This window comes from Helianthus annuus, chromosome 16, assembly GCF_002127325.2.
Source record: "Helianthus annuus cultivar XRQ/B chromosome 16, HanXRQr2.0-SUNRISE, whole genome shotgun sequence".
In the NCBI taxonomy this organism is placed as follows: Eukaryota; Viridiplantae; Streptophyta; class Magnoliopsida; order Asterales; family Asteraceae; genus Helianthus; species Helianthus annuus.
Genome location: NC_035448.2, coordinates 206097725 through 206110338, shown reverse-complemented (window position 1 = coordinate 206110338; position 12614 = coordinate 206097725). Strand labels below are relative to the sequence as shown.

The 12614-nt window shown below is 37.1% G+C and overlaps 2 protein-coding genes across 2 annotated transcripts; one reads left to right on the top strand and one right to left on the bottom strand.

The window, feature by feature from the left end:
• Positions 1-2346: 2346 nt before the first annotated feature.
• LOC110915688 (DNA-directed RNA polymerases II, IV and V subunit 6A) lies at positions 2347-4643 on the bottom strand. Its single transcript, XM_022160416.2, has 6 exons — positions 4502-4643; positions 3490-3523; positions 3228-3406; positions 3057-3108; positions 2741-2808; positions 2347-2647 (listed from the first exon to the last, which is right to left on the bottom strand). The coding sequence occupies exons 1-6, from the start codon at positions 4531-4533 to the stop codon at positions 2578-2580; spliced, it is 435 nt and encodes a 144-aa protein (XP_022016108.1). The 5' UTR covers positions 4534-4643; the 3' UTR covers positions 2347-2577.
• Positions 4644-11447: 6804 nt separating this feature from the next.
• LOC110920432 lies at positions 11448-11888 on the top strand. The gene has a single exon (XM_022164645.1). It carries the CDS (start codon positions 11448-11450, stop codon positions 11886-11888), a length of 441 nt encoding a protein of 146 aa, XP_022020337.1.
• Positions 11889-12614: the final 726 nt, after the last annotated feature.

The following is a 12614-nucleotide window of genomic DNA, read 5'->3' as shown; positions in this document are numbered from 1 at the left end:
ATGAGCACTAATTTTGTTTTTATGTGAATTTAGTAGGGTAATAATCAACTTGCTATGTTAGCTCAACAAATTACGTGGTTTCCCAAATGTGTCGAGTCAAAATTGGCCAAAATTTGGCTATCAAATCCCAGGCATGCAGATTTCAGCTCCTAGAAAAATTGAATTATATCAGTATTTGCAGCATGTATAAAATTTATTTACTGCATTTTGAGTTTATGTACAGATCGCAAAATGGGTGGGTTGCGGGTCAATTTTGTATCGATCAGTTTGGATTCACTTATTATACGTTGTGTCTAATTTTTTATTGATTATCCGATAGCGAGTCAGTAATGATTGGAAAACTTATAATATTTTAGTAATAAATTATTTTTTAAAAGAATGGATTACGAAGTTTTAAGTTTTAACCTGTTTAACGTGTGCTTTTTTAAGCTTGGATGATTCCTCTATCTCTTACCCGAGTTACGCTACGTTGTTATCAAATCGTTGTCTCTGTTCGATCCGCCTTGGGCAAGTTGACCGGGCGTTAACTGATGCACAAGCGTGTAGGGAATTGAGACCCAACTGGCAGAAAGCTTGGTATAGAGAGGGTTCAGCTTTGCGTTTGATGCAGGCATGCACTGTTCTTCATTTAATCTAAAATATTTTTCTTAGTTTTTTTGAGTAAAATGTCAATTTCGCCCAAACAAGGCGCAAACAAGCCCACATTGGGTTGGATATACACTCCTGTTATTAGGCATTTGTTCCTAATTAGTTGTCATATTTAAGGAAGTTGTTACATGGGTTCCCGTTTATTCGCTCATTTAGCTTTACTAACTGTATTGGCATATTAGAAAAACTTGTATAGTGCTCTACTTCTATTTTAAATATCTTTGTTTTGTTTATTTCACTAGAAGAAGAATCACTTCAAATGGCCGACAGGACATTGAGCAAGTTGCTTGGCTAATGGTTGTTGTGCCTTGAAAGGTCAATCGTTTGAATTTGGTCACTTTATTTTTGGCCTTTTTTACTACATAGACTTGAAAAAACGATAAGAAAGTGCATATTTTGCTGCCACTTTTAGAAAAAAAATCCTACATTAGAATCAGTAGTTTAGAAGTTAAAAATGTTATTTATATACTTTTATTTATTGTAAATTAAATTTCCTATCCGGAAAGTTTCCGGGTTATAACCTAGTATTTCATAAATTAAATCCTGGTTTTTTGTCCTTTTCCTCAGGGGCAAAATGGTCATTATAAGTTTTATTATAACAAATTATTAAATGAAATAATTAAATAAATTAATCCTTTGACCTTATAAAAGAAGCACAGACCCCCATTCTCGCCACCGCCACCACTCTCTCCTCTCTCTCTCTAACACCACCGCCACCATGAACTCCACCACCGCCACCTCCTCCCCCTTTCTCACCACCGCCACCACTACCTTCTCACCACCACCTCCTTCTCACAGCCTGGGGCATGTTTGAGTCGTCACCCCCATCATCATCATCATCAGTATCACACATCTCAACACTTTCAGTGTCATCTTCAAAGGCAGAGTCCAGATTTTTAACAGGGGTGGGAATTTCTACAGCACTCGAATTAACCAGACAGGGGAATTCCGATGGGATTAAAGAAGAATTGGATAGAGGGTTACCTTGATTAATGGCCTGGATAGCCTGGTCAAACGAAACAGAGATGTTGGTTCCAGCATCAGCACATGTCGGCGAAGACTCTTCTGCCATCACCGAGTCGGCTAGATCCGCACCATTATCCAAACTTTCCGCCCCAACAAGTTCTGATTAGGGGCGAATTCGAGCACCTCAGTTTGCCGCAGATTATTGTCACTCAAGTTAGATAGAGGACGCCGACTTCTATCAGATCTCCTAGCTTTGAGAGAACTTTTGCTGGGATTCAGAGCATCGTCTCCAATAGCAGAGTTGTCTGGGAAAGGATGTTGGTCCGGTGGGGGAGACCCACCGGCAGATGGCATCATTTAACAGGAAAAATTGAACAAATCTGCGATTTTGAGGGAAATGGAGGAAGATGGTTGGGTATGTGCTTCTTTTATAAGGTAAAGGGATTAATTAATTTAATAATTTTAATTAATAATTTGTTAAAATAATACTTGTAATGACCAAATTACCCCTAAAAAAAGAATAAAACATCAAGATTTAATTTAAGGAATTTAAGCTAATTTCACTTTTGGACTAAAATGATAAAAAAACTAAAACCACAGGGACCCACATGCAAAAGGTTTGATATTTAGACTAAAGTGGTAAAATTGCTCAAACCATATGTGAATGCTCTAACTAATGATTGAGACCGTTGATTCCAAACTCACATGATTAACCGGTATGCACACGTTAAATCAACATATTAACCAACAATTCCAGTATGAAGGATAAAAAAGAGAACAAAAAAGAATACTAGTTACCTAGCTATGTCCCAGGCATATGATTATAAACTACAGTTTACTTCAACATCCAAATGACAATCAGACTGATAGTGATTAGATTTCTGACTAGTACGACCGACCGACCTAACATTATATTTAGCACCACAATAAATGACAACAAGCAGGAGGCGAAAACGGGGGTGGTTAATCACCGCCAACTTGTCTCTTCCAAGAGTCCTCCACAATCAGCTCATCAACTCCCCAATCTTCATAACTACAATATCATGAACAAATAAAAAGTTAATAAAATGGAAGATGCATACACCATACACCTACGCCGACGACGACTGTTATATGACAATTTTACCTTCCATCTGGCAAGTATCGACGAATAGTGAAAGGTATCTTTTTCTCACGAAGCTCCTTCATGGCAATCTAAGATGATACAAAAGACAAAGAATCACAAGAGTTAAAACTTAAAAGTGAAAATATAACAAAGTTTCTCCATTTGAAGTATGGAAACCGAGACACGCTTGAACACAGGCCTGAAGCAAAATTCAAATTTTCTTTTAATTTGTTATAAATTTTACTTGGGTCTCAACCATTTGATTGGTGATATACTTCAATTTGCTGTCTATATTGAACCTTGATTACTGTTTCAAGAGTATTGTCGAGAAACTCACCTCAAGTGGGTCGGTCTCACCCTCCAATTCAACCATTACAGGAGCATTCATGCTATTCAAACAAAAACACTCGGGTGAGTATGCAAACTACTAACATAACAACTGAAAACACACACAACGACGTTTAAACACGAAACGAAAAGAGGGAGAAAGGTGAAACGAAGAAACCACCTGATCTGCAGAGCGCGTGTACCCAAGATTCTAGCCCGTTCATACTTGGTCATATACTTTGATGTTTTCCGAGGCCGCTCTCCTTGTTCTTGCTCTTCCTTATCTTCGTCGTCACCTAGAAGAGGATCTGGTGCCTCATCATCTTTATTCTCACCGTCAACATCCTCCTCTGCTCCTTCCTGCAATTTATCCAACCAGTTTCTATTCATATTGTGATTAACATTATTAAGCATTAGAGCTTTACTATAATAATCGTTATTACATCAGCCTCAGGTTCCATTGGCTCATCTTCATACCTACAAAAACATTAAGAAGTCAGTATGTTTAAATTTTGACAGGGTCTTAATTAGAGGATAACAAAACTAAAAAAATTGTTATCAAGCAATCAAATTAACAATGTAGAAGACCACAAAACACATCATATCAACTATAGATTTCAACTTTTGGTTTCATCATCTAACTTTTAATGGGCTTATGCCCGTTCTTTCTCGTTTTAAAAAGTGCGCCAGAAAAAAACATCAGGGGCTTGAGGAGGTGTCTCTTGTACTTTTGGTTCAAAATTGGTCTAAATTAGGATACGCAGGAAGCTGATTACCGATATGTAAAAACAACCAAAGGGGTGAATAAATTATGAAAGGTTTAGTTGATAAAAAGGTTAACCAATGCGAGAGACACAACTTTTGGATGTAAATAAAGCTTATATGGTTGTATATTCTCGTGTACGTGATGCACACACCTCGGCTTTTGAGACCTAAACGCCTCAGAGAGGCTCACACTTCTTTCTAACCAAGCTCGACGTTCTTACTCCATGGAAACACAAACCAGAATTCCGTATTTTTAACGTTTTCTTATGCCTTCTCGGCACAACAAATCGAATTATGTTCTAAACTTTTCACAGGTTTTGCACAATGTATTAGCCCTACACATTGACTAGATACCCCTCCTCCTGGCTCCTACATACATACATACTTTCAGAGTCCTTCAACTTGTGGTTTTGTGTATAACTCAATCCAGTCCTTACAACAATCTCTAGACACAAAACAAAGTGCAGCAGCAAGAGTAACCACTAATTATTAACAAAGCACAAACCCTAGGTTCTCCAAATTACCGAAAACAAACAATCAATCAACACTATTAGCAACAAATTCACATTAACCGTAAGCAAATTGAAGCTACTTTAAACGATCTTAACAGGAATCACACACACAAGAACCGAATACATGGAAATATGAATTAACTTTTAAGGAATATGCTATAGGCGTGCATAAACGTACCCTCCGTCCATCTCATACTCTTCATCCGCCATTGTTAGAGGTTGAAGCTCAACGCGAAGATTAAGATGAAGAGAGACGATGGTGATTGCTGGCTGTTTCACACCTGCTGCAGCGGTTTGTGCTAAAACCCTTGCTTATAAGGGTGGAAGGTTCTAGGTGGTTTATGAGTTTACATGCATAGTCCCTGTATTATATTCATATGTACATCAATGATCCTTTGGGAAAAAATAGTCTTTGTGTTTGTGTTATGTTATTGTATTTAACTAGTTTTTGCCCCGCCCGCGTTGCGGGGCAATAAGGCAAATATTTATCTCTCATAACATGTATGTCTGTACAGAGGGCAAAATCGGAATTATATTTTGAACAGGAGGTGAAATCATGATTTTAAACTGAGAGCAAAATCATAATTTTGAGCTAGGGGGAAAACATAATTTTATTTTTAACTGTGGGAAAAAACGTAATTTTGAGCTGAGGGCAGAATCGTAATTTTGAGCTAGAGGAAAAAACAACATTTTATTTTTAACTGGGGGCAAAAACGTAATTTTAAACGAGGGCGAAACCGTAATTTTAAACTGGGAACAAAATTAAAAAAAAGTTTTTGAACCGAGCGCAAAAGCGTATTTTGAGCTAGGGCAAAGGTATAATTTTATTTTGAGCTGGGGGCAAAAATGTAATTTTAAACGAAGGACGAAAGCGTAATTTTAAACTGGGAATAAAGTTAAAAAAAATGAGTTGGTCCAATAGGGAAGTGACAGGGAGCTAATAAGTTTGAGCTAGGGGGAAAACATAATTTTATTTTGAACTGGAAGCAAAAACGTAATTTTGAGCTGAGGGGCAGAATCGTAATTTTGAGCTAGAAGGAAAAACAACATTTTATTTTGAACTGGGGGCAAAAACGTAACTTTAAACGGAGGGCGAAACCATAATTTTAAACTGGGAACAAAATTAAAAATGAGTTTTTGAATCGAGGGCAAAAGCGTAATTTTGAGCCAAGGGCAAAATTATAATTTTATTTTGAGCTGGGGACGGAAACGTAATTTTATCTATGGGCAAAATTATAATTTTATTTTTTAGGTGGGGGCAAAACCGTAATTTTAAACGAAGGACGAAAGCGTAATTTTAAACTGGAAATAAAATTAAATTAAAAAGGTGTTGGTCGAATAGGAAAGTGCCAGACAAGTTGTCTGGCACTATTCCTTTTTAACTTGTAAATGTATATGTAGATAATAATTTAAAATTCAAAATAAGAGTAAATTATTCGTATTTGTCTTTTTTTTATTGCATTTTAAATATTTAATACGATAAGCAAACACAAATACGAATAATTTACTCTTATTTTGAATTTTAAATGTTAAATACAATAAGAAAACACAAATACAAACACTATTATGTCTTCAAGGATCATTTATGTACATATTAATTTAAATCCCTTTTCACATCACACCCAAATGGGAGTTGAGATCACCCCTTGAATTCGGGGTAATTTTTCATAGAAATTATGTGTGCATTGATCTTCAAGAGAAATTTGACCATTAGAATTAAATAAATAAATTTAAAATTATACATTATACATTATAAATAAGCAACAACTTTAAGCTTAGGATAGTTGTACCCTTGGCTTTGGGTGGATTTAAAAAAAAATAGAATTTTAAATTTTAACTCAATTTTTTCTATTTGTTACAAATTTAACTTACAAAATTGATTTTTTTCACCTTAAAGCCAAAACTTTTCTTATTTTACAATTTAACGTCACAACTTTTATACTTTTCAATTTTCGCAAATTTTTGGTTTACGTTTCGTACTAAATTTTACGAGTTACCACGGAGCAACGTGCTTCTGTGGTTAAACGTTTTTACGTTTCGTTCATAATTTTATGAATTAAGACGACACAACGTCTATGTGTAGTTCAAGGTTTTTACGTCTATTGTTTTTCATCTTACAGGTTCGTCACAACCCGTGGGTCATTGATCAACTTAGTTATTTTTTATATGTTCTATGTTTTGGTTTCTTGCAATTTTAAGCTCACAAAATTAAATTTTTAATTTTAACCCAAAACTTTTCATCTTTTGCAATTTAACCACACTACTTTTTTACTTTCAACTTTGATCTCCTATACTTTTCATCTTTCGCAAATTTTCGTTTCACGTTTCGTACTAAATTTGCGAGTTAACATGACGCACCGTACGTGCGTGGTTCAACGTTTTTACTTTTCGTTCATAGTTTTGTGAGTTAACGCGGCACAATGTCTATGTGTTCAAAGTTTTTACGTCTATTTTTTCTCATTTGACAGGTTCGTCACAACGCGTGGGTCCTAGATCGACTTAGTTATTTTTTTATATGTTCTACGTTTCGGTCCATTTCTTCGCTTCAAAACGCAACAACATTAGTGTTGGTTGTCGCTGATGGTTGTATGTCATTTATGCTATTTAACATGGTTTTACACCCCCGACGCAACGCGGAGGGTACTTAATTCTAGTTTTAATATAAATACCTAATCAGATACAAATTTTTTTATCTAAACCATTCTCTTAACTTTTTTTCTCAACTCACTCAAATGGTAAGAGCACGTTGAACCGAAGAAAAAGAAAAAGCTTTGGATACGTGTTGGGTGAGTGGCATGGAGGAAACACCGTTTTGCTCATCATTGTCGTTTAGCCCAGTCTTGGAACAATTTCGTCAACATTTTGGTGAAGCCCACCGCAAGATAGATCAAATTTATTCAAGGTTTAGGGAAATCCAAGCAATGGCTAGAAGATTTTACCTAGTCTTCAACGAGGCGACGAATGGCGAGAGTGATATAACAGATGAGGAAGCGATTGAAGCGGCTCATCACAAGTACCAAAGGCGCTAGCGACCCATAAATTTGAACACATTTCGGCGTAACAAATTTTGAGAAACCATCCCGATGAGGAAACTATTTTAACCAAGTATTCTTCTTTAAATTATGTACTTTTTATTTTGGTTAAGTAGTTTTATTTCAATTATGTATTTTTTTAATTCAGTAATGTAGTTTTCAGTTTAATAACGAAAATTTTATTTTAATTAAAACCTTTTAAACGTATTAGTGTTTTAAAGTTTAACTAAATTACGTACTTTTAAATGAATTAGTATTTTAATTAAAGCCTTTTAAATTAAACCATCCCAATGAGGAAATCTATGATGATACCATGTAATCTATAGAAAACTGAGAAAAAAAACGATGATGTGGTACACAGGGAAGTCTGGGAAAATGGAATGACTCTCTCCCCTTATCACTCCATCATTAATTATCGTTGTTGTTCAAATCTAATACACATGTTAATCTCAAATCTTAATCTGAGTTAAACTTGTACTTCAATAACGAAAGGGCTATGTTTAATGGACAAACGTACTTATTAGTAAACACTTTTACAATTCAGTGCTCATTTATTCATCCGAATCAATCTTGTGAATGGATGTTTATACAGATAGATGTATAAAAGTTGCTAATTACTAATTTGATACCAGTGAACTAAAATAAATTCGGTAGAATCACCAACAACTGCCCTTTTTGTATTAAAACGATGTGGTTCAAAAGCATTGCGACTTCAGACTTTGTTGTCGGCGCTGTTGAAGACGTCCCACAAAGTGGTTTTACAGAAGAGGTTGAGGCGACAATCAAGGTTGGTTCTATGATTGGAGTTGATCTGAATGGATTCGAACCGGTGACTGAGATGCTAGTTGCTGATGAAGCCGTCACGAATGGTTCTAGATGAATTGCTTGTCGGTAAACTTGAGGGGGGTGAGGAACAATCGCAAATCGGATTGGATTCGTGGTCTAAAAAATAGTCATGGGATTCACTTTATTGCTATTCAGGAAACTAAATTGCAAGATGCTGATTCTTTTATGTTCAACCAATTATGGGGTAGAGCTGAATATAAGCTAGCTGTGGAGAATTCTCAAGGAAGATCGGGGGGATTAACATGTATTTGGTGCCCGGCTGTTTTCAGGTGCGTTGATGTTATACAAAACAGATATTTTATTGTGGTTTCGGGATTTCTTGTGCAAACGGGGTGTAGAATTAATTTTATGAACGTTTATGCTCCAAATGAGGCGATTAGTAGGCGTGCACTATGGTTGGAAATTCTGGAGGTTAGGAATTCATTACAGGGGTTATGGGTCTTGATGGGAGACTTTAATGAGGTCCGGTATGCTAGTGAGCGTCTGAATTCTGGATTTGTAGAAGCCAATGCTGACGCGTTCAATCACTTTATTCTCTCGGCTGGGTTGGTGGAATATAATATGGGGGGGGGGTGGAAACTACACTTATATCTCTGACAACAGTAAAAAGCTAAGCAAGTTGGATCGGTTTCTTGTGTGCTTGGGATTTAGGGAACAATGGCCAAATGCAACGGTGCTTGCATTAGATAGAGTAGCGTCAGATCATCGGCCTATTGTTCTATCCACTGTCCAATCAGACTTTGGCCATATTCCATTCAGATTTTTTAACTCTTGGTTTGAGTTCCCTGGTTTTCTAGATTTTGTGTTACAAACGTGTGGATCGTTCTCCTTCTCGAGTCCAGAAGATCTTGCACTTGCAATAAAATTGAGGTGGTTAAAAAATAAGATTAAAGCATGGTTAAAGGTGGAAAAAGAGAATATGGAGGGTCTTTATGGTAGGAAAAAAAGGAGGTTGGCAAGCATAGAATCTTTGGCGGAAGAAAGAATATTGCTGGAAGAGGAATTGGCTGAGAGGGCGGATTGTAGGAATTTTATGGCTGAATTTGACAGAATCAAGCAGCTTGATTTGAGACAAAAATCCAGATCCAAGTGGGCTATTGAGGGTGATGAAAATTCTGCCTTTTTTCATCACATTATTAATTCTAATATTAGCATGAACAGGTTGAATGGGTTAATGATTGACGGGACTTGGATAACGAATCCTTTGTCTATCAAGGAGTCATTGTATGAGTTCTTTGCCCATCAGTTTACGGAACCGATGCCTGTTAGGCCGGAATTTGTATGCCCGAATTTGGCTACCATTTCGGAGAACGAGGCTATTATGTTGGAGTGTCCATTTTCTGTGGAGGAAATTAAAGCTGCAGTGTGGGAATGTGATGGGGATCGTGCACCGGGACCGGATGGTTTTAATTTTAAGTTCATTAAAAGGTGTTGGTCTAGTCTACGGGAGGATTTAGTTAAATTATTCAACAAATTCTATGATGCGGGTTCTTTAAATACGAGCTGTACCTCCTCCTTCATAGCTTTGATTCCAAAAGTGAAAGATCCGGTGAGCCCAGCTGATTTTAGGCCTATTAGTCTTATTGGGGTAATTAATAAAGTCATCTCGAAGGTACTGGTTAATAGACTAAAAGGAATGGTGGGCAGTTTGATTTCAGAGCAACAATCGGCGTTCTTGGCGGGTAGGAACATTATGGATGGCCCACTTGTCCTCAATGAAGTTTTCAGTTGGTTAAAGAAGTCCAAGCGAAGTGGGATGTATTTTAAAGTGGACATTAACAAGGCGTATGATTCCGTGAATTGGGCTTTTCTTGACTCGATTATGTCACAAATGAATTTCCCAAGTAGGTGGCGAGCTTGGGTAATGGCTACGTTGTACTCCGCTAGAGCTTCGGTTCTAGTAAATGGTTCTCCAACTCGGGAATTTGAATGTTCTCGTGGGCTTCGTCAGGGAGAGCCTCTATCACCTTTCTTGTTTGTAATTGTTACGGAGGCTCTTACTGGTATAATGAAAAAAGCAGCTTCAATTGGTTTGTTTAATGGGATTAAGATTAATTCGGACGGGCCCTCTTTGTCTCATTTGATATATGCGGATGACGTAATGTTCATTGGGGAATGGTCGGTTTCGAATGTTAATAATCTTCGGAGGATCTTGAGGTGTTTTTACTTAGTATCTGGCTTGAAAGTCAATTTAGCCAAATGTAGTATCTATGGAGTGGGAGTAAATGAGGAGGAAGTTCAAGATATGGCTCAGCTCTTGAGGTGTAGACAAGGTACGTTTCCTTTTAAGCATCTGGGCTTGATGGTAGGTGCTAATATGAATTTGGCTCGGAACTGGAAAGTGGTGATTGAAATATTTAAAAGTAGGTTGTCAATATGGAAAGCTAAAACACTGTCATATGGAGGGAGAATTACTCTAATAAAATTGGTGCTAAATGCATTACCAACGTACTACTTATCTTTGTTCAAAGCACCAAAAAAAGTCATTGATGCTTTGGATAAGATTCGTAGGGTTTTCTTTTGGGGTGGTTCGGAAGAAAAAGCAAAAATGAACTGGGTGGCGTGGGATAAAACAATTGCGCCTGTGGTTTATGGGGGGCTTGGTTTTGGTTCACTTAGGGATGCTAACTTAGCTATGTTAGCAAAGTGGTGGTGGAGGTTTAAATCGGAAAAATCGGGTTTGTGGCGCAGAGTCGTTTGGGCTATTCACCACAATTCGAGGGCATGGAAAGATATCCCGGTAAAGTCTTCAGTAGCAGGGCCATGGAAGAGTATCTATAGTACTCGGCAGCCTCTTTTAGATGCTAATATTGATCTAAATCGTGCCTTTTCAGCAGTCGTGGGTAATGGTAAGAACGCTTATTTTTGGTTAGATAACTGGACTGATCCGCTACTGTTATACCTCAAATTCCCAGCTTTGTTCAAAGAAGAGGTGTCCAAGGAATGTCTTGTGGCTGATCGGTGGGTTATTAGTGAATCTGGGCACGTTTTTAATTGGGATTGGGCTCAAACAGGCCTCGGCCCAACTGCCATTGGGCAGCTACAACAACTGATGTCATGTTATGTAGTTGTTCTGTGTCTTCGGGCTTGGATGGATGGAACTGGAGGTATGAGACTAATGGCTCTTTTAGTGTATCAAGTATCAAACAGATTCTTAGCACTGTGGGCCGAGTCAGAACCGGTAGCGTTTTTGAATGGAACAACTGGATACCAAAGAAGGTTGGCATAGTGGCTTGGAGGGCAAAAATGGAGAGGTTACCGACGAAGTGCGCGTTGGCAAGACGGAATGTGCCGGTTCCGAATCTAATGTGCGTTTTATGTGGCGATTACGAAGAGTCATGTGATCACTTATTCGTGTCATGTCATTTCGCACAATCGGCTTGGCAAAATCTTGCAGATTGGTGCAGAATTCCACCGATAATCGCGTTTGGCATGAAGGACCTACTTACAATACACGGTTCAAACCCGGGCTCGAGGAGAAAGAAAGTTATTCATGTTGTGATTCTAGTAGCTTTTTGGAGTATATGGAAGATACGAAATGATGTAGTATACAGACATGCGGTCCCGAATTTTACGCGTACACTTGATGAGATAAAACCAATGGCGTATCTATGGATTAAAAATCAGTCAAAAGTAGCGGCGTTAACATGGGAGGATTGGAGTCGTTTTAATTTAGGAGTTATGTAATGATGAAACGTGTATTAGATTGGTGAAAAACATCGTATATTTGGGGTGTAGCATCTTGCTACTATGAATAAAATTTTTGTCGGCCGTTCAAAAAAAAAACTTCATATCCTATAAATAAACATAGGTATCCCATTTCCCATACAATTTGATGACTTTCATATGCTTGTATCGTGTTAGATTCTCAACTTCCATATCTACTCATTTCCCATACAGTTTTAAATTGTGTGTGTCAAATGTAGCCTTTTACAAAATTTAAGCGAATCGGCTACATATCATTTTCCATGACATGAACCTATATTAATTAGATACAATGCTTTGCGGAAATTTCTGATATAGTTTCTTGTGATGGAATGATGGAATAATTTTGAAAAGATAAGTGAACTGCTTCTGGAGTTTTTACAAACTCTTGATTGCATTCACTCCTTTTTGGTTCAAAGTTTGGCTTGTCAAAGGAATATTCAGAACATGTTGATTTGCAAGTTTCAGAATCATATTCTGATATAAATTTATCAGAAATCTGTTGAGTTGCTTTTACAAAGACAGTAGGTTTGCTGTTACTTGTTCTTACATAACCCAAACCCTCTGCTTTGTTCTTTGGAGTGGACTCAATGAAATTTATAAATTCTTTTGCTTCTTGAAAACCTCTTACATTAATTTCTTTATCATTGATTTTCTTGTAAAGATCTCTTCTTTCATTTTCATAGAACTCGATTTTAGCTCTTTGAT